Source organism: Rutilus rutilus (assembly GCF_951802725.1).
Source record: "Rutilus rutilus genome assembly, chromosome: 18".
In the NCBI taxonomy this organism is placed as follows: domain Eukaryota; kingdom Metazoa; phylum Chordata; class Actinopteri; order Cypriniformes; family Leuciscidae; genus Rutilus; species Rutilus rutilus.
Genome location: NC_140231.1, coordinates 3,687,298 through 3,710,929, shown reverse-complemented (window position 1 = coordinate 3,710,929; position 23,632 = coordinate 3,687,298). Strand labels below are relative to the sequence as shown.

The 23,632-nt window shown below is 36.9% G+C and overlaps 1 protein-coding gene across 1 annotated transcript in view; it reads left to right on the top strand.

The window, feature by feature from the left end:
* The window catches only part of cngk (cyclic nucleotide-gated potassium channel), a gene marked incomplete at both ends in the record, with an annotated part of 109,638 nt that overhangs the window by 48,109 nt on the left and 37,897 nt on the right, over positions 1 to 23,632 (top strand). The window contains 7 exons of the mRNA XM_084387755.1: positions 3,403 to 3,566; positions 3,745 to 3,887; positions 3,995 to 4,104; positions 8,751 to 8,883; positions 9,358 to 9,474; positions 20,252 to 20,351; positions 22,322 to 22,468. Coding sequence (XP_084243881.1) covers positions 3,403 to 3,566; positions 3,745 to 3,887; positions 3,995 to 4,104; positions 8,751 to 8,883; positions 9,358 to 9,474; positions 20,252 to 20,351; positions 22,322 to 22,468 — 914 coding nt within the window. The remainder of the gene's footprint in view (positions 1 to 3,402; positions 3,567 to 3,744; positions 3,888 to 3,994; positions 4,105 to 8,750; positions 8,884 to 9,357; positions 9,475 to 20,251; positions 20,352 to 22,321; positions 22,469 to 23,632) is intronic.

Sequence of the window (23,632 nt, the reverse complement as noted above, 5' to 3'; positions counted from 1 at the left end):
TGACACAATTATTACAACACAAATGAACTGAACAAACAATTTTATTTATAACAATCACTCCCTCCTTGCATACATAAAAAACTTTATATTTATACACAAATAAATAGAGGGGTCTGAGTCCAAAAAATAAAGTGCATTGTTACTAAGTGTCTTTGTTTAAAAATAAAAGCTTTGATGAGGTAAAAAATAAAGCACAAAAATTATTCTAACATATATTCAAAGATAGTTGAGTGATGTATCTTTAAGTGGTTCCACATGTTGGAGGTATTTTTTGTATTGTATTTTGTATTGAAATGTAATTCATTTTAAACAGTTTTAGAAGGTTTATATGTGCCATTTAATAGGTTTAAAGAGTGAGGAATAATTCACTGGGTAATATTAATTCACTGAATAATATTAGCTGGAATATAACATTATCAGGAAAGTAACAAACAAAACAGCATATTTGCATTTTCCAACTAGTATGTTATTAATTATTAATAATGTTTTTGTCGGTCTAGATCATGAAATCCTTTCTGACAAAGTGCTGTTTATCTATGCGTTTACACAGAACTATATAACTTACTCAACCGCGATCGCGCGTGGAGATAATAAATAATTAATTTCCACAGAGCGGTATTTATTTAGATTTGTATTAGCGAAATAATGGTTATGCAGTAAATGATAATATAATTTAGGTTGTTTAAACGAGATAATATTGTCAAAAGTTTCATGCAGTAGCCGTGCTTGAGCATTCCTGGTCATCAATCCAGTGAGTGCGCAGCAATATGAACAAACTTTTTTTTTTCGAGACTATATAAACAGCACTTTGTCAGTTGACATTTCATGATCTAGATTGAATCTATATCATGAAATGCCAACTGACAAAGTGCTGTTTATCTATGCATTTATTTTACACAGAACTCAACCGCGATCGCGCGTGGAGATAATAAATAATTAATTTCCACAAAGCGGTATATTTAGATGTGTAACGTTATTAGCGAAATAATTGCTATGTAGTAAATAATATAATCTAGGATGTTTAAACAAGATAATCTTGTCAAAAGTTTCATTCAGTGGCCGTGAGCATCCTGATCATCAACCCAGTGAGTGCTCAGCAATATGAACGAACTTTTTTCTCGAGACTAATGGTGAGCAAATACAACTGATAGAGAATTAAATTCAGTGCTTTTATTTTCAACATGCACTCATTCATGTCTGTTTTATTTAATTCATGTAAAGTTACGTCTTTATTGGGGCAGGACATGACGGATTACGCTACGTGACTCCATGAGTTCGTCTCAATTTTTTAGAACCAAGCTGCATAAATAAACTAGGCTATATCAGGCATTCATGTCTCAAATCTCATTTCTGCATGTCTGTTATGTTAAATAAAGTTGAAAAATTAAAGCAAAGCAAGCAGAACATATGTTTTACCTGTGCACAGAGTTGTTGTTGACTGATCTCCTCAGACGCGGGCTGCAATGGCGGAATTCTCAAAACGGCCACAAGATGGCGCCGTTTATCGGCGAATCCGATATTACAAAACCGATACCCGATTATGGGAAAATGCTTAAATATCGGTAAAAATATCGGTAAACCGATACATCGGTCGATCACTAAGAGAAAGGCTTATCAAAACAAAGTTACTGTATTTTTACTTATATCATTAAATAAAGTTATTTGAGTATTATAATAAAAATCGCATTATATTTAATTTGAGTTATTTTTAACCTTAAATAATACCACCAGCTGATAAGGCTCTCTTTATGTTTACAGCATTAGGTGAGTTTTTTTTGTGTGAAAAACTAACGCCTTTCTTGTGTACCTAATATTTATCCAAATGAGTCAATATTAAATTAAATCACAAGAATTTAATTGAATTGAAATCGTGAAATTTGTCAAGCAATAATAAAAAGACATAGCTTACCAGAAATTGTGCCGTGTAAACATTGTAACATGTTGTCACTAAACCTAATAAAATTCAGTTTAAGTACTAAAATGTTTTAACAATCACGATACACATGACAATACACCCAGCCCCCCACCCCTCCATAATTCTCACTCCAAGCTAAACTCAAAAGTTGGCAGCTATGCATACACTAGACCAGGGTTTCCCAAATGGGGGTTTGTGAGTTGATGAAAGCTAATATTTAATTAAATATTTCAAAAAATAAAATCACATACCCATTTAAGAAATAATTATCATTGATATTAAGTTTCTTTTTTTTTCTTTTTTATAAAGTATCTGTATTATAGCGAATTAATAAAGTTTGGTATCGCCCATACTGATGATCCGAGTGTCCGTGGGCAGGGATACAAGTATATATCTGTAGTTTCCATGAAAGCCCTGGAGCTGTCAAAAGCCAGCAGCCATATCACCCTGTAGCCCAAGACTGGTTGCCCACTGAAGCTAAGCAGGGCTGAGCCTGGTTAGTACCTGGATGGGAGACCTCCTGAGAAAACCAGGTTGCTGCTGGAAGAGGTGTTAGTGAGGCCAGCAGGGGGTGCTCACCCTGTGGTCTGTGTGGGTCCTAACGCCCCAGTGTAGTGACGGGGACACTATACTGTCAAAGAGCACCGTCCTTCGGGTGAGACGTAAAACCAAGGTCCTGTGAGGACTGAGGACTGTCTGAGGACTCTCTGTGGTCATTAAAAATCCCATGGCATTTCTCGTAAAGAGTAGGGGTGTAGCCCCGGTGTCCTGGTCACATTCCACGCATTGGCCCTTACCAATCATGGCCTCCTAATAATCCCCTTTCATTGAATTGGCTCTATCACTCTCTCTCCTCTCTCCACCTATAGCTGGTGTGTGGTGAACGCACTGGCGCCGTCGTACTGTGGCTGCCGTCGCATCATCCAAGCGGATGCTGCACACTGGTGGTGGTTGAGGAGACATCCCCTGATATGATTGTAAAGCGCTTTGGGTGTACAGTAGTACATATGAAAGCGCTATATAAATGCCTCATTCTATTCTAAAAGTTTTCGTCACTTTTGGTGAGAAATAAAGAAATAAAGCTTTCTTGATCCAGGTAACATGGAGAAAGAGTAAACATTGTTAATTGACATATACTACCAAAATTGTAACAATGCAAATTTACAGTTTACAAGTTTACAGCCGCAAGCTCAACTGACTCACGTTGCTCACGTTTGCTAATCCAACCACAGTCACAATGACAGCATCCAAAATGCATTTGAATATATTGGCAATGCACATTTATCCTCGCTCACTCTGCGCCAGTGGACAGAAAAAGCAAGTGCTTTACAGTTGTTGGCTGGTGGTTATCTATAACAGACATTTTATCATTTTAAAATCACTATTATATAGGAAAATTTTATCTGAAATATAAAATTTACTATTTTAATTAGTTGCAATGTTATTGTTTGATGCCTAAAACGTTCTCCTCCTTTCTTGTTTTCCAGGAATCGTAACAGATTTTGCAGTGATATTTAAAGCGTATCGAAGGTCTTGGAACGTGTATTATGATACCATTGCAGTTTTACCCGTAGAATTTATATATTTTGCTCTCGGCGGTACAGAACACTTGAGAATTTCAGGCCTAGTCAATCTGATTCTGATTCACAAGGTATTTTAGATATTTTTATGTACAGTATTTATTTAAAACAAATTTGGATGATATGTTGTAATACTAATTATACAAATTAACATTGCAGAGCCTTAAAGTTGACTTTATCTTTGTAGAACTAGTGTATGGACTAACTGATATCCTGATACTCATCATATCAATTGTATTGTGGTTTCAGGTTTATAAGCATTTCAGCCAAAATGAACAAGACATCTATAAAAACGTATATGAACAAAGGATAGCAAAATGCCTCCTTCTTTTGATTTTCTATGTGCATTTTTGTTCTGGCGTATTGTACGTGTCAGCATGCCGTGAAGAAAGGTAAGTGTGTTTTATTACAGTGCTAGCCTAGGGGGAAAAAAAATCAATATTTTTACAATTATTTGATAGAAATTCAGTTTTATTCAAACCTTTTATTTATTTTTAAGATGTAATGAGGAATCATGGGCATGGAATGCTGGACTTAAACCTACTCAGTCCAAATTCGAGCATTATATAGTTGCAGCATATTGGACAACTACGACTATCACAGGTGTTGGTAAGTACCATTAATATATGTGTCTTTGTGTATATGTGCCATTCTGCTGCATTGCTTCAAACTCAAAGTTAGAAACATTTGTTTTCACCAAATTTTTGACCATACATTTTAGGTACACATATGTAGTTCTACAGTCTATACTGTTTGTTTCATGTGGAAAAAACTAACCTCCAAATAACTATAATTATTTATAATAAAACTTTACTTTATCTTTCACTGTAATAAATGTCAAAATCAATGTCATATGATTATACATTTGAATTATTGAAGCGGGAATATTATTTACTGAGAACATTTACATTATGTGATTGTTATTTACACTTATTTACTGTCGCTATTCCAGAATATTAAGAATATTAGGCCTATAAGTCCTGCATCAGTTCAATCTTCCAAGTATTTTCTAGATTATAGAAACAAACAAATTTAAAGCATTGACACACCGCAAGGCAAACTACACATTATCTCGTTGTTGTACTGCACATTTTGTGAATCAGAGGCTGTTCTTTGAAGTCCTGCATTCTTAACGTTCTCCATAACCTAGTGTACGTGGAGTTTGATTGTTCAGTAAAAGTATGGTTGAAAACACTTAACAGATGCGATATATTGGCTCGTTTCCACTGAACGGTATGGTACGGTACGCATTTATTTCCGTTTCCACTGTCAAAAGTTGTGAATGGTACCAAAATGCCGAACCGTACCGTTCTACTTTTTGGGTACCCTTCTGTTGGGGTACCTAGCACAGTGGAGTACTAAAGGGTGGAGCTAGACTCACTGCAGGACATTGATTGGTTGACAGAGAATCGTCACTTGCGCGGGCTACAAGGGGAAAGACAACATAAGAAGCGCCATTTTTTTAATATACAGTTCAAATACAATACTACTGTGTTATTGTGTCACGAAATGTAATTTTAAGAGTTTTTCAGGCGAGAATGTAGTTGTTTAAAGTTCAAATCTTTGGTTTATTTTATAAAGATTTATGAAAATTTGATCCAGGTTGTGAGATCCAGGCGATCACCGGGCGCTCTGCGCTAATGTACCCCGTCTGAAACAGCCTTTCCTCGGCTGGTCCTTCTGACGTTTGCCGCTGGCTCTGACGTCTCTGTAGTGGTTAAACGAGATATAATTCGTCTTGAGTATGTCTAACGGGCGATCTTTGGTCTCGTGAATCTATCATTTGTTCCTTGACCAATCGGTTTGGCTGAGGGCTAAGTGAAGTTTCATAACTTTATATATTTAGGCTATTTAACTTTACCATTGTAAGGTTAGACTAGAGCACTGACTTTGTATGTTTGACTGAATTGTTTGCTTTATTTCTTATTGTATAGCTTCTTGTACTTTTTACTTATACTTTTATAATGGCTATTATTGATAAAACTGAAATTTAACAAAAAGAGACTGGGTTCAGTTTTGTAATTTTTTATTTCATTACAGTGAAGATGATCAGAGTACAAATGCACATAGTGCCTGAACCATATTAATAAGTTTAATATTTTTAAAATTAAACCGAAAAGAGGCAGGGTTGTGTTGAAACATTTTTTGTTGTTGTTATAAATAGGCTAACGTTATACATGCAGTGAATATAATCAATACGCGTCGCCTGAACCACATTTGTGTGGCTATAATGTTAAAGATTTCTCTAAAATGAAAACGTAAAGAGGCAGTGTGATGTTTTATAACATATTTCGTTTTATTGTTGCCTAATATGTACATACAGAGATAATACATACAGACCGCCTCTGGATGTGGTTTGAGTACGGTTCGCTTTTGAGTTCTTTTAGGGGGGTCTGAGATCACTTGGTTTGTTAGTGTCACGGTTTGTGTTTTGTTTCTGTGTCTTGTCATGTGATTCCCTGTTTGTCATGTGATCCTGCCATGTGTCTTGTCATTGGTTAATCGTCTGATCATTGTTCACAGGTGTTCCATGTCTTGTAATTAGTATGTATTTAAACCCTCGTGTTTGCCCTGTGTCCTTGTCGAGTATTGTTTGTTCTATGTCCCAGATCCGGTTTCTTGTTTTCTAGTCTTGGTTTTATGTTCCTGTTTTAGTTTAGAGTTTTCCATGCCTGGTCATGCTTTTGTTTTGTGTATTTTTTTTATGTTTGATAATTAAATTTGCGTTTGGGTCCTCATCTCAACTTGCGAGAGCGTTTGGAGGGCTCAAACTAACTAGGTGTGAAAACACTTTTATGTTATGTGCACAAAGTGGAAACTTATCAAAACTGTGTACAAAATGGAGAACAAGTCATTTTAAAGAAACATGCTAAGTTTCATGAAATTCTGATGCTCACAGTAAATTATAAACTATCAGCCATTTCAACTGAAAGATGAAGGCTCTAACACTACTATTTTCAACTAGAGGGACCCGCAGGATAAGAAGTCTTTTAAGTCTAATCCTTTTATATTAGTTTCCATCATTGACTGAAAAAAAAAATGCTTAAAAACTATTTTAACAAAAAATCACTTAATTTTTCCTTAGGTATCAGTTTTGACAATTGTGCCACATTATGATTAATGTAAACTGAAAATGGTGTTATACAAATGGGTCGCCTAGATCAGTGGTTCTCAAACTGGGGTACACGTGAGGTGACAGAAGGGGGTACGTGAACAAAATACTGAGTTTTGCCATTCATTTAATTCTACCCCATCTTAAAAATAACATTAAAACTGAGCATGTATTTCTATCAGGTAAAATGCGTTAAAAACATGACACCCGATCAAATTACCTCATCTTTTGCGGTCAAAACTGACTGCATTCACACAAGCAGCGTGCATATGATACTGTAGTACCCCTTTTCCACCAACAAGAACCGGGTGCTGGTTCAGAGCCAGAGCCAGAGCTGGTTCAGAGTTGGTTCGACTGACGAGCTTACTAAGAACCGGTTTGCCTTTCCACCGGCTAGAGAGCCACAACAGAGCCAGATCTTACGTCACTGTATACGTCTCATGTTGCCCAGCAACCGCTAGTGCGGTAGCGCCAAACACAAACACGCCAGGCTTGTTCGAGATGCATCGGCGTCTCGCAGATCGATCGCCGCATGACATAAAAGCACTGCGATAGCGATCTAAAAGCACAAGGAGTCGTATGCTCTCCAAACACTCCCGCAGCTCCGATCGGTCCTCGCCGCTCCGATGCATCTCAAACAAGCCATCAACAATAACGGACGTTGCAATACTATGGATGCTCGATCATGGGTTTGCAAAAATACATCGGAATCCAACGCGTTCGTGCAGCTCGCCGTAACTTACATAGACGGATATTATAATCAATCTGCTATTAGCTCGACTAGCTGCTATTTAAAAATGGCGGTCACAAGTTTCTATTCGTCTTGTTGGTCACGGTAACCCCGCCCCCAGCCCCTGACGCAAGCGGTTCTTTCTTGGCTCCGTTCTAGACCCTGCAATGATTTGGTGCTACTTAAGAACCAGTTTTACTGGTTCGGAGCTGGTGCTTTGGCGGTGGAAAAACAAAGAACCGATTTGAAACTAGGCTCTGGCTCCGAACCAGCACCAGCTCTGCCTTGGTGGAAAAGGGGTATAGGTTGCGTGCAGATTATGCTGCCTTGGCAAATCGCGCTATACTGCCATTCTCGACAATGTAGCCTATCTTTGTAAAAGTGGGGATTTAGTACTTACTAGCACGAAGAACAAATATAGACACTAGACTGTGCATTGAGATCGATTTAATATTCAAACTCTCTTCGATACAGATACATAGGCGTACCCTGCGTGAGTTCCTGTGTTTAATGTTGATCACATATTATACAAATATCCACACGACTGCAAATGTGACAGTGATTTTATACAACAGCTCAAGGTATTGATATTAAGTGATGATCAAAAAACAGTATTGTCAGTATTTTGTGAAACAAAATAATAGCTCAAACGAAAGCCACAGCAGTGCTTGTGAACGAATCTGCGGCTTTGAACAAATCGTGAGAGTCAATGATTCATTCATAATTACAGCCACTTGCCTCGTTACTGAATGAATTAATGACTCGATGACTCACTAATAAAGACAGTGACTTTCCGCCACCTACTGGCGGTTGTAATTTTATATTTCAAAGCATCAGTTTGTTTTACCATCACTGCATATTCCTCTATTGAACTTTTTTTTTTTTTTTTTAAAGCATTATTTCTTTTATTAAGGTATTTGTAAAGGTTGATTTAAAAATCGATTTAAAGGGGCAAATATTGTCCCTTACTGAAAAAGGTGCAACTCCAGAGGATACGCAGAAGGATGTTAAAAGCCTCAGGGGGTACGCCACTCTAAAAGGTTTGAGAACCACTGGCCTAGATCATAACAGCACAGATGGCATAAAGGTCTTAAAACACTTGAACCCCGTTAGTTGCTGCTTGCAGCTATTTTTTTTAATTTTTTTTCATAAGTTGAAACTTTATGACAGTGACTTCCTGACAGAGAGTACTCTATAAATTATGATTTTGAATATATTTAGCTTACTAATATCTCAATTAATGTTTTGGTTTAAGTAGATAACAAAACATTCATATAAAATAGCCATAATTTGAAATTCCAATTATTTTTTATATTTCCTGTCACCAAGACAAATGGTGCTTACATTATTATGAACCAGTAAAGATGAAACCAAAGTTGACTAATGCATTATGACACAATTTTTATTTTTCAGGATATGGAGACAACGTGCCTGGCTCTTTGCTTGAACAATGTCTGGCAGCAGTTGTTGGTCTTATTGGCTTGCTGATTTTAAACTATATAGTTAGCCAGATGTCTTCCACAATATCTGGTGAAAATGCTAACAGGTAAATGTTTCTGACTACAGAAACTAATTTTAATCGAGTTTTTTTTTTTTTTTTTTTTTTTTTTTGTGAAGCAAAAGCTCATTTAGCATAGTAAGGTATATTGTAGTACAAGGGCAAAACAAAGTTATACATTTTATTACAATTTATTGAATGACTTTATTGACATTTTATTGATTGAATGAGATTGGACTATGTTCTGTCCTATGACTGACATTCTGGGTCACTATGCTGAAATTCTGAGAAAATGGGGTGTGAAAACGGTTTAAATCAATCAAGAAATTAATCAATTTTTCTCAGTACCACTATTGCATTTTGCCTTTGTACAGCAGTAAACTTCTCTCTTTGGTTCTCACTGCAAACTGTTTAATTTTTGTGAATACATTTTCTGATAATAAGATTCAGTAATTTAGCTCAATTTATGGACATATTGATGCTTTTTTTCTTTCTTTCTTTCTTTCTTTCTTTTTTGCTTAGGGTGAAGTTCCAGAGTCATTTTTCAGAAATGCACCACTTCATGGTGCGACATGACTTCAGTCCTTCCCTACAGATCAGAGTTATGAATTATATGAATCTCCTGTGGTCCAAATATCAGTATGTTTATCTTGTTTTGTCCTTTTTCATTGTAATATTTGTAAGGATGCACCAATATGAGAATTTTGGCCGATACCGAAAACCAATGATTCTTTGTATTTGAATGGCGATAAACCTAAAATCCAAATTGTTATATCATTTTTGAGAGCCTGATACCAAAAAGTCTCACTAAAAGCCATGTCCCAAACACACAATTATGATTTTCTCGTTATAGTTTTATGTAGCCGATATGACAGACTTGAGCTGCTCATGTTGCACATAACCGTATTTTCCTTTTTTAAAGTGATTTCAGTCATATTTCAAGCAATTCAAAACCATCATGTTGATTTACATTTACATTTTACATTTATTCTTTTTAGCTGACGCTTTTATCCAAAGCGACTTACAATTGCTATATATGTCAGAGGTCGCACGCCTCTGGAGCAACTAGGGGTTAAGTGTCTTGCTCAGGGACACATTGGTGTCTCACAGTGGATTCGAACCCGGGTCTCTCACACCAAAGGCATGTGTCTTATCCATTGCGCCACACCACCCCCTATGTTGATCAGTGCGCAGAGTCTCAGCTGAAGGAAATAATACATTATTTATCAGCTTTAATATATCTGCCAAATTTTCTTACTGGGCCGATAACGATAACATTAAAAATGAACCGATATCGGCCGATACCGATAGTGGTCGACCGATATTAATTCGTTACATTTATATATATATATAGCGCTTTTTCTGAGACCTCAAAGCGCTTTACATAGATGGGGGAATCTCCTCAACCACCACCAATGTGCAGCATCCACTTGGATGATGCGACGGCAGCCATATTGCGCCAGAACGCCCACCACACACCAGCTTACTGGTGGAGAGGAGACAGTGATGAAGCCAATCAGTGTATGGGGATGATTAGGAGGCCATGATGGACAGAGGCCAAGGGGCAAATTTGGCCAGGATGCCGGGGTTACACCCCTACTCTTTTTCGATGGACATCCTGGGATTTTTAATGACCACAGAGAGTCAGGACCTCGGTTTAACGTCTCATCCGAAGGACGGAATATGTCGGGATATGTCGCCAAGGCCGATATATCGGCTGATATTTGGCATTTTTGAAATATCGGCATCGGCCGATACGTTTTTCTGATTGGCTGATGTGTTGGAAGCGGGACTTTTGATGTGTTGGAAGCGGGACTTTTATTTTGACGGCGCTCCGGACTTTTATTTTGGCGGGCGGCGCTGAGAACACCAGCGCCAGAAGAGAACGGCAACGGCAGCTCCTCAGATCAAACAGCGCTCACTCACATTCTCTGTTTTCATTCATTTACGATCTCTGTCAGTCATATCTAATACTTTGTTAGACAGAACTGGTAAACAAAGAAAGTAAATGGTATGCGAAGTAAGTAAAGTAAAGTAAAGCGTTTGCTTTTATATTATTTTTAACAGAAAAGGCAAACAATCAGGCTAAAATACTTTCTCATCTGCCGTCAACATTCAGCAAATGCGCATCTACGTCATTTAAACAAATCTCTGAATATCTAATAAACATTTAATTTCACAAACCTTGCAGATTTAATGGAATCCAGCTGTGATGTCTTGTGAAGTGTGCATTACTGTCTGCAAGTGACGGTCGGTCCGTGCGAAGTGAGTGAATGCGAGCAGAAGATCAGCTTCACAGGAGACGCGATCGAAAAACTTTAAATCCTTCATTTTAAAATATGCTGATATATAACCAGTTGCCCACTGTGTCAGGTTCATATCTGTGATATATCCAGTTGCCAACTGTGTCATATTCATATCGTTTTCACTGTGCTGTATGTAAAATTAGCGTTACCTTGTCTTTATTTGAAAAAATATGATTACCAGCACGAAATTACCAGATTACTGAGTGCCCTGTTACAGTGTTTACCTTCTTTTTATTCACATATTCATATATTTCTAAACAATTACTTTATGAAAAATACTGTAATAGGATTGCAGATTCAAGAAGTTGCCATCTAAAGTATAAAAACATGTTTATTTTAAAGATTTGTTTTATAATTTATGTATAGTTTATTAAATATTGATTAAAATAAATATATATATATATAAATATCGGCTTTATATCGGCCATCGGCCACCCTGCTCTCTAAGATATCGGCATCGGCCATCAAAAAAACAATGTCGGTCGACCACTAGATACCGATATGGTGGCCGATATATCGTGCATCCCTAAATATTTGTATGTGCAGCATTGGTTATGGTCAAGGAGGTTAGCATTATGATTATCTGTTAGCATTTCAATTCATCTCAATGGCAGTTTTTCAGCTGGTGTAAGACCCCTGGAAAAGGCGATACGCTGGAAAATCATTGCTACACTGTTTACATCATTACAATACAAAGTGACTGAAGGCATCTCAAGAACGCGTACCATCACTAGCATTTATTTTGAGCCATGATATTAAAGGCAGTAGACAAAGAAAAGCTAATTTCATGCTTTTAGGAGTAAAGGCCGGATAGTAAAGGACGATAACTATAAAGATAACAATTAAGATATAGTTCTAAAAAACGTTCTCCACATTAAAGAATAGCAGAGTTAAACCACAACTATAACGATAAAGATATGAAGAACGATATCGTTGGGATCACTTTCAGAACGATTTTTTTCCAGCTGTCAAACGATAAAACACTCACAGCCAAACAGAATCCACTCGAATTTAAAGGGCTCGTGCATTTAAAATGGCAGACGACATTGTGAAGAAGTTAATCGCAGAGGTACCGAAAAATCCACCACTGTTTGACTAGTCAAATCCCCTTTTTAAGGATACGTTACAAAAATGTGTATATGGAAAACAATCGGTCATACCCTTGTAATAAATGGTGAGAAGTATTAACGATGAGATCATATGCAGGTTAGCATACAGTGTTGTTTTTGGCAGCCCTTTTAGTTTTAGTCTTAGTCTTGTGGACGAAAATGCTTTTTAGTTTTAGTCACATTTTAGTCACTTATAAACTTGATAGTTTTAGTCAAGTTTTAGTCAATTTTAGTAAAAAAAAAAAAAGTAGTCTTTAACAAATTAATTTAGGTTAAAAAGTATTGGAAATGGGCTCAGGTTTGACAGGTTGTAGCAAGTGTTGCAATTCATAATTTATTTTTTGAAAAATAACCTCTGAAATGATGACTTCTGGTGAATATTGTGGAAACTAATTGATACATTTAGATAAATATATTTCATACCTTATAGCATATTATAATACAACTTATTAGGCCTATATATTTATAGAATAGCAAAGTAAGCCTAATCAATAGGGGTGTGAATCTTTTACCATCTCACGATTCGATTCGATTCCGATTCTTGAGGCCACGATTCGATTCAAAATCGATTTTCGATTCAAAAAGATTTTTGATTCAAAACAATTCGATTTTATTCATAATGATTTCTAATCAGGTTTCTGATCATGATCTACTCTCATCTGCTTTGCAATACAGAATGACAAACGGAGACATTAAAGTGTCTTTTTCACATTTATTAAGTTCAATTCTCAGGGAAGTGCCTTTTATCAAAAACATTGAAAAAATATTTTTACTTGGTACTTTTAAAGCAAAGTATTTATGATGACCCATAACGAACTTACTTCCAATACTTCCTATATTAATTGTATTAATAAAACAAATGGAGGTGATTTGGCAAGTCAACTGTAAGGTTACATTTGCCAGCATATGTCCCAACATTGCTGAGAACCAACAGGAAAATAAATGTGTGCCTGTACTAGCAGCGTACTTGTAGTAAATTAATACAATCTTCAGCATATTCTGAATCTCTAGCATTTAATAATAGACTTCTAACCAACATCCTCTTGTAATTTCCAATGAGCAATATAATCCTTCAGACAAAAAAAAATAAACATTTTGCTGTAGCAAATTCACAAACAGTTTTCGTTCAAAAATATAGAATTATGTACCAGAAGCTATCATAACGTATAATGCTTGTGGACTTATGCATATTCTGAATAATTAGTAACATACAAAGTCGCTCTTGACTTATACACAACTAAATAATAAAGAGTTATGACTTGAAATGTTTGCTGTATACCACAATCAAAAATAGCATAGAAAGTGAATGAACATCTGCAGAGAGTAACTTACAGTCAAAATGTAACTTTTTGTGACTGGCATTGCACATATTGCATACAGATCAGATCGGTTTAGAGCATATTGATGTGAAAACTAAACAATACAGAAATTAGCTCTCATACAAAAAAATACTAAATAGATCACAATGAAATTGCCAATGTTCCATACGTTAGCTTTTAACGAAGACATTCTCTGGTGCCGTTCGGATTTGGCGCTCAGCCATCATGTGTCTGTTATGTGCGCGTCTCTGTTATGTGCACGCCACAGACTGTCCGCGCACTGCACGTCCGCTTCAGAGTTCCGCCTTTTGCGTTCCTTCAATGTTACGTTATTATATATATATATTTTTTTTTTTAGAAAATCGATTTTTGACATTTGTGAATCGATTCAGAATCGTCCACGTCCCGAATCGCGATTCATCTAAGAATCGATTTTTTTCCCCACCCCTACTAATCAATATACAAGACTGAACCACATGAAATATAAAGGCTATCATGATCATTTTGCCAACAATGAACCATGGATTTGTTTAGTTTATAATACGTTTTATTTTTTACTTAAACAAATACAACATATAACATTCAAAACTCATCGGCTTAGACTGCATTTGAAGAAAAATAAACACAACAGTTTTTTGTAGCCTTATGTGCGAACTTATTCAATATTGAATTATTAGATTAATCTAATCTAATTATAGAATTATTCTCCTGATGCGTGCTGCTTAATATCACACACTCTGCCGTGACAAACAGAAAAAACGCGACGGCATATGGTACAATTGGCCTTGTATTCATTGTCCCTCACGCATTCCAGCCACGGGTAGCTGCTAGTCATTTTCCCATTCAATTTTACATCTTGCTCTTTTCTCTTTTCGCCGGCTGCTCGGAGGTAGTCATTTTTACATTTCCCGCTGTTGTCACTTGTCGTCATCGTTGCTACGATACGTGACTCACAATGACTGAAACGACCAATTAAAAGGGCATTCTCTGATGATGTTCCAAGATGTTAAAAACGCTACGCTGATCATAGACAAACGGGGAGAAATTAGTATCTACCGCACCGTCGGGTTTTTTTTCTCATAGCCTACAAATGTCTTCGTTCATAGTCTGACATATTAGAAGCTATGTGTCTGTCATGGATTTGCACTGAATTGATTCTCAAAAATACGGAACAAAGTGCGTTCTGTATCAGTTCAATACGGAACAAGACTTTATTGTGTCAAATACGGGACGATTCCGTATTATACGGAACGGTTGGCAACCCTAATTGAACGTCAGACTCATAATTTTCGTTCCGTCTCGTCTCGTCAACGAAAACTCGAAAACTTCTCGTCATGTTTTAGTCACCTTAGAGCCATTTTTAGCTAGTCATCGTCGCGTTATCGTCATTAAAAAAAAGGTGCGTTAACGAAATCATTTCGTTATCGTCATCGTTGACGAAAACAACACTGCTAGCATAATGATCTCATCGGTGTTGACTAGGCGTTGTTTTTATTCCACTATTGACTTCGTCAGCTAAATTCACTGTTAGATTAGATCGATTACACAATACTAGCTAGATTCACTGTTTAGATGCGCTCGAAACATAGCATGCTGAAATCATCTGCTTGTAAAAGACGTGTAAATGCAACAAACAGATATTGATTCATTCGAAAGTATGAATAAAAGTTGTCTTCAAAAGACGTCAACTGTCTAATCATAGTGACAGATTCTCCCAACTCCTCTCGTCTTATAAGGATATTGTGTACCCAAAAGCGCCTGTTTTTCTTTTGATGTTTTTGTGTAACGTAAAGTTACACAGTTCATCCATATCCCGAAATTAAAACGATAAATGACATTTTGACGTTCTTAAATGTGACGTGACAGATCATTGTAGCAACTCAGTTCAAGCGGCAGCGCAGAGCGCAAGTCTTTTCTTCCACTTTGAGACAAGTTATAGCACAAAAAACATGCATGAACATCAAAAGGTATGTTGAAAAATACAGTACAACTTACCGAAATGTATCATGTCTCATATGATCGCTCAATCAAGAGGTCTGTGCAGGATGGATTTTTCGATCCCGTGCCCACAAAATTATGTACCACTCCCGCCCGTTTTCACTAAAAATATGTTTGATTTTATCCCACTCCTGCCCAAATCTTTAACGTTATGTCCCGTTCCCGCCCGCAAAAGCCCATAGGTGTCACAGTTATGTTCAGTTTGTCTTAGTTATCATGGACTTTTAGTTTGTTTTAATTCATTCTCATGTGTTCCTTGATGGAGAATGGAGAAGCCTCTTAAATCTTTTAAGCTTTTCTCTGATTGTTTCGGGAAAAGATTCGAAGCATCAAGAGTGTCGAAAACAGCGCCGTCATGTGGCAGGTCAAATTTGCAGCAGCCATAAACCCGAGTGCGCAGCACCATTGTTTTATCTATTAAGCACAAATAAATTTTGTGACGCTGAATGTTCAGTTTTCTGATAATATAATTCATCTCACAGCCGTCACCATGTTAACCCGGGATGGAACCACAATCGCCGTCCCCGCGCAACAGGGCCACACCGGGCGGCACGTCACCATGGTTACAGATGGCAAAGAGATGCATTTTTCCTTCCTTTCCAAGTACAGGGATGCAAACAGCGCGCTTTTCGGCGCCTCCCGCTTTTTTCACGTCAGTTTGGGTGACAAATTCATCTGAAGCCTATTTCATAGCTTAATGTGAGGGACAGAAGTCTATTTACATCATTAAAGTTTACGAAAACTCGTTTTCCCTCCTCTGCGGCTGTCAATCATTCTCCATTCAGTATTCAAACAGCGTGAATTCAACAGGAATTCAAACAGTATTCCAATATGATATTCACATTATAATGGTTGATCTGTAGAGAAAAGGCTGTGGATTTGCATAAAATGACTTCATTTTGTTGGAGTTTGTTGCTGTTTTTAAACGACTCGCTACCGTGTGCCTGTTAGATCACACATCACAAGGACTATGAATTGGCATCAAACGCACAATAACTGGAATTTAAAACTGTGAAGAAACAAATGATCAATAAACTGTTGGACAGATAGACACTAGGATTTGTGCGCTCGACATTTCTTCGCTTTGTGCCGTGAACTTTTAAATGCGCACCCGCGATGCGCATACACGCTTTGTGCGCTCTGTTTTGAAGCATTTCATATTTTCATAGTTTTGCGCACTGAAAGATTATTAACCCTCTGAGGTCGGCAAACGCGCCCCCGCGTTTTGCTGGACTTTTTTTACATTGTAGCACTTTAAACTTAAATTACTCCGTCATTTATGGTCATACAGAAAAAATAAATATAAAAAAAGAATCTGTGATATTTCTACTTTTGTATGTGTCCACTTACAATCAAATCAAAACATTGTGCTTTTGAAACATAAAGAAAATAAACAGGGTGTGCGTTCTGCCTCTCCGTCGCGGTGAACTTTTTTTTCTTGAGCACGTCTATAAACTGAAACAAAACTCAGCGAATACTTGTCACACATTTATGAGCCATATACCTTTATAAACATTTAAGTGTGTACTTTTAAATGATCGGATTCAAACTGAAAACAAATATTTTCTGTTTAAGTAATTTGTATAAAACCAACAAGATGTCCAGCTTCTCAAACGCTTCCTAATTATTTTTAATTTGGCCACGCCTACTCGCGCAAAAGATATTCACATGCAAATCTCCACATGGAACGCGAACGCGCTCGTTACCTCAAAAACAAAACACTTCATCAGTGTCTGCTTTTCGTCGAGTTTGAAAGACGTGAGTTTACATTGGCTTTACCCCAGAAGAAGAATGCGATTTCAAGACAAGAAAGATAAGGTAAGAAATTCTTACATATTAGTTTGTTATTGTTGCATAAATTTCACATTGCAGTTGAACTGTTGCTAGATATATGGTGAATATTATAATATTTAGACCCGTGTTTACTGTTACTGTGTTTGTGGATATCTGCTCAAACGTAGATATGTATATGGTAGGCCTAACCATAATTATATTTGAGCGCGATCGCGTTTGAATGTATCATATTTTTAAACGCGATCGCGTTTGAATGCATCATATTTTGGAAAAGCAAAACGCTCCAAACGGCTTCATGTTTTACTATTATCTCATTTCATATCATCATAACGAATGGAAACATTTGAAGTAACATGATAATCAATATATTTTTCTCTAGCTTAGTTGTTACTGAAATCTTTTTGAAAATGTATATAGGCTGCTATATTGTTATTATTTTATGCAGCACTGCGCATAGCCTATACCTACAAGGCACAACAAACCTGTGTTCATTATATAATATATTGTTGGAAACATTTGTGTGAGTGTGTGTGTGTATTCTGTGAATTTTAAAAAGCAATTTTAACCAGAAAAATCTCAAATGTATTCCCAAAATCGTGCAGGCCTTTCTCTTGATATCAGTATGTTCACTTTTTTCTTTTTTTCTTTTTTTTCAGGGCCCAGATGCCACTGAGTCCTGCTGACTTCAACATTCACAGTACATGTCTCTGTACATGAACATGGTAAAGTGAAAATCAAACACCTTGGAAATGAAAGGTATGTACAATGTTTTTAGGAATGGCACAAAGGTCTCTTTCTTTGGATCATTGTTATCAATAAGTGTTTTTTTTTTTGTTGTGTATCTTTGGATTATGTTGTAAATAAATCCAAACAATTTTAAAAGCCATTCTTTTTTTAATCTCCTCATTCTTTGTGCAAGGTTGGTCAGAATGATGGGCCCTGATAAGCTCCTAATAGGGCCATTAGGGTGTGTCTTTGTCTTTCTCAGGTGTAAAAAGCCTTACATACTAATGAGATGATCCGCCCCTTCGCATATTGCTTTTTCACACAAAACACGTCGTAAAAATTTTAAATCAATATATTGTCTTCTCTGAATGAGCAGTCAGGGTGATTTTCACATAGTTTTAGAGCAAATATTCTAGGCTACGTCATACAATTTTCAAAAGTCTTGTTAAGAAATAATCAGTATGGGTTTCATGACCTTATTTCAGTGAGAATTTTTTTTTGTATTTTCACAAACCACGCATAAATGTCATTATCTCAAAACTACAAACTTTTACACACATGCTGTTGATATATTATTGTAGCAGGGTTTGTGCTGAATACAGTGTAATTAGACTTTAGCCATGAAAATGTCACAAGTAACAGAAATAAGCACAAATGTCAGAGCATGTCAGAACACCTCCAGGGCCCAGAAAACAGCTCAGACCCCAGAGGGTTAAAAGCCTATATTTTTGTATACCTAGCCTGCACAATATAAAGCATAATTTAATTGTGTGTTATTTCTGTGTAGTGTAGTGTAGGCTATATAAATATACACACTTCTGAATTATTGACATTCATATATAAATATAAAATTGTGAAATTGTGAAATGTATGATTGCCTCTGTATGGGGGGGTCTCAGTATATTTTCCTGCTTTTTTGTCCTTAGCCAATCACATGCCTGTTCATGAGAAATTGTTCTGCGAACTTGATACACGCTTTGAAGCTACAGTGTCATATGTGACATCACTAGTCTACGCAGATTTTCCAGTCCCGGTCTGGCTAGATTCTGTCTGGTTCTGGTGTCTGTAGGCTATCTTTTTTTCTTTTCTTTTTTTCACACACACAACACTTCAGATCCCCAGTTACAGACTTCTGTGTTCTGTTTTTATTAGATAATTATATTTTGCAGGAGCCCACAAGTCATTTCTTTCTCTCGCTTCCCGCGCACATATCAGTATCTTCCCTCCCGCATTCGCACTCAGCGATTCTAAACTTGTCCAGCGCTGCACTCTGTTATTTCTCAAAGTCGTGGCTGAACATTGTTGATATTTGAAATCAACCCAAACAAACACACTCCTCTCTTCATTGCTCCGTCTCCAAAGCTCACCCTCCACTGCTCCGAGTCGGTCTCGAAGCCCGATCGCTGACATGCGAGCTGAGTGCACTAACAAGGACTGCATTCAGTAAACACTAGCAGTCAGCCTGCACAATTCTCACTAACTGGCCTCTGTTACACACTCAATGCAAGAGTGGATGTCTATTTATTGTAGCAGAAGCGCTACAAAATAATGCTTCACGAAAAATAAAGTGAAGAATGACAAGGAAGCACAAAAAAATGAACGTACAGTACACAAGAGTAAATACAAACAACAGCACAGCAGCTTCAGAGAAACAAATGACACTCGAAACAGCTGTTTTATTGACTCACGTATGGATCAGAATCAATACAACCTCCGCGTCTGTTTTCAGGTCTTCCCGCTCTCTCCAGCGCTGGAAAGCTTATCTAAAATTAATGTGGGTCCTAAAGCTCTTTCCTGATCATAAGCCTTCATTTTCCAGTGATATTCTTATGAGCTTTTCTCTTTTGTAATGTCTCTCAGCCATCTCTCTTTCTACAGTCATTCTTCAAATCTCCCTCTTGCTTGTTTTCTCTCCTCCACCGTCATACGCCCCCTAATGCTGATTGGCTACACGTTTGTTGTTGTGTCTGAATATCGCTTACCCCACCTTTAACTTTGCATTTTACAAAATGCGTTCTGTGTTCTCTTCCTACCACCCATATGGATTTTGATGACATAATTTTGCACTTCAGCTGCTCATCAGATTTTCTATATGACATGAATATGATATGACAATTTTTTGAGAAGCCTTGTTTATGGATCTTTTTTTTTTTTTTTTTATCAGAGGTGAAGCTTTCCCAGGAGGACCTTTTATAATGCATGACTTGCCAGAAGAACTTAAACAGAATGTCATAATGGCAGAGAGAGGAGAGCTTCTGTTACAGGTCAGTATTTTTTAAATGAATTTCAAAAAGTAAATTTTTTTTGTTTCTTAAAACCACTAACCAACACTTTTTTAAACATACAGACAGACAAAAAAAAACTTGTATGGGTTTTGTATATAACCCAGTTTACTTGAATGAGTGAACGAGAGGCTGCATCAGCAGCTTATGCTATGGGAGCTCTGAAATCCAAATAGAGTTTGTTGGCAGATTCCTCTAAAGCTCCGCCTGAGTTGTTCATGAATGCTTCTAAAAGTAATTCTGAGTGACCTCTCTGAAAAAAAAAAATCCTTAATGTATGTTTTCAATGTCCTAAAGTCCACAAAAAAAAACTTATTTTTTCTTGCCCAGAAAGTAATGGCTGCAAAAGCTGCACATCACATACTTGGTGAGGCATCCCTTTATATCACTGACGGCTCGGATGGACAAGCTTTCATGTGGCCGCAAAGTTGGGCTACAATATATAACCACACTAAGTAAAGTTGAAAAAAGATACTCCAGACATCTGGGTTTTTCAAAGTAGGGAAACTTAACATTCTCATTGTACTATTTGGGAAAGAAAGGCACCCAGCAGAAAGCATTAATCTAGCCAAGATCAGATCTTCAAGTCTTAATTTCTCGACCTTGCAAAAGAGGACATTCAAAAGATCTGTTTCGGTGGCAGAAACCCTCTCCGAGGGAAGGAGCACATGACCAGTTTTTACTGCCCAAGGCCTTGATAGACAGCATATCCATTTCTTCATGTTCACTGAATCTGGCAGGTTGCAAAGGCTTTCTTTGGGGAGAATGAGAAGAGCAGAAGGGGGGTAGGCAGGCTGCCCTTCATCTGCATTCCCTTGTTGTACAGCCTACCGAAGTTAATGAAAATATTCAAGTTGTACCGTCAAAAATGCATGTTCAGTGCTGTTCGCAAGTGTCACGAGTCACCACAGCAATCAACTAACCGCTTACGTTTCTGTGGTAACCTAGAGCTCCTGCACTGGGATTCAAGCAGCTGCAGCTTGTTTAAGTGGCGAAAACCATTTTTAGAACAGCAGCGAAAATGTGAAAGTAGGCTATATAAACTTTAATATATCTTTTATTGAAACGGGTGCTTTGCTGTGCAAAGAGACATTTCGAAACATTTCACCTAGCCTACTTTCACTTTTGCCGCACATACCCTTTTATGTCCTATAAATGTGTCGTATTGTTGATAATCCGCGCAGATTTCAGTTGACCGTTCTGTTTGAAGTTATTAATAACAAAACATGAATGAATGAGAAAGAAAAGAATATTGAAAATAAATATTAAAAGCGCGATAAGTCGCGAAAGAGAACTGAATTCTACTGACAGGATGCTGTGCACGCGCTCCGAGCGCAACACGGACAAGCATAGTAGCCTTTGTCTTCGGTTGCGCCTAAACGGCCAAATAAACACAGAAATATATCAAAATGCCAAGTCGAGTATTCACTCTCTCTCTCTCTCTCTCACACACACGCACACACACACACACACAGGATTTATGCTCATCAGTTGGTAACTCAACTCAATGTTGCAAATTATTTATTGTTTGCTGAATATTTGTTTATTTTTAGTTGTCTATGGACCTAATAATTACTGGGCTAGGCTACTGTTTTTATTTTGTTGAAAAAAAGCACGTCTTTAATAAGAATATATATATATATACTGTGGCTCTTTTGGAAAAATGCATTAACCAAAAATGAAAAAAAATGGCTCTTTGGTCAAAAAAGGTTCCCGACCCCTGTTTTAGGCTAATACACCAACAGCAAATTTCTGTATAATAAAGGCCAACATTTTGCATCCAAGTCTATTATTTGGAATCTTTACATTGTATTGTTGCTCAGAATTCGAGTAGCCGTATATCTCGAGCCTCAAAGATGTTTTGAGGTGCCACCTTTTTACTCATTTGCCAGAGAATATTATGATCATGAGGGTTGGTTCATTAATAAAAAAAAATGTTTTCCTTCTTACAGATTCCTTACTTCGCACAAGCTGGACAGTCATTTATACAGGACCTTGCTTTATCTTCAGTTGTGTACTTTTTTCCTAAAGGGGAAATCATCCAGTACAGTAATGTTCTCACAAGAGAACTATTTTTCATTCTTAAAGGAACATGTCAGGTGAGCATATAAAGTTAATTTCTTTATAAAAGTTTTAAATCTCTGTTTTATGTTTGTAGGTTTTGAAATTAAAGCTAACACAAACTAAACCTCATTGTTGTATCAAAACACACATTTGGGAAAATCCACTTTTAAGCAAAGTTAGCATCATATCTGGCCGAGGAATCAACAGTTTTGTACGCTAAATTTCATAAACCAATGATTTGTGCTGATAATTGACAAGCATTAACAATAGATCAGGTTTATGTAAATGTATTTTATATTATCATCTGTGCAACAATCGCGTCATGGTTCTGCTGTGATCTTTGTTTGAAACTATTTTCGCTGCTGAAATAGAACAAATACAGTCAATATTGTGTCTAAAATGTAAGTGACTTAATATTAATTACTTGTTTATTGAACTGTCATATGAAATCAGTGTCACATTTTCAATCATGGTCAGGGTTCCCGCGGGGTCTTAAAAAGTCTTAAAAAGTCTTAAATTCTGAACTTTAAATTTAAGGCCTTAAAACGTCTTAAAAACAGCCAGATTTTCATCCACGGTCTTAAATTTCATTTAGTCAGGTCTTAAAAAGATTTTACCCTCGTTCATTTCCAGAAACGCTGGCCGCAGAAAGTTATTACAAAGTAGCAAAAAAGTATCGAAGTCGCTCGCCAAGAGGCAGTTCACATAACACGTCTTTTTCGCGCTCAAGTTCATTCAAATGTAGGCGCCGGTAAGCGCGCTTATAATTGAAGCGACGCGCTCGTTTTTTTCCAGGTGCAGCGACATGAAAAAAGACATGAAGGATGCGGGTGCACCGGTAACACTACCGGTGTTTTTCTCTTCTCCGTAAATAAATCTTGTAACAGAGCTACAGCAAGCGTTTTTCGGCGGTGGAAATCCATTAGCCACTAAAACTTTTTTGTCATTGTGGAGAGCGCAGGGCACGGTTGCATAGCAACGACAGACGCCACGGGAAAATCTGACCGAATTTTACTATTAATAATAAAAGATAAGCTAAACTGTATTGTAAATGTCAGTAAATCATTTTTTAGAAAAAGAATGAGTCAAAAAAGATAAATTAAAGTCTGAAATATGTGAGGTTTATCTTTTTATAAAAACCTTTTTTGTCAACTTTATTTGAACTTGTACATGTTAGTATATGACATGTTGCAAGACAC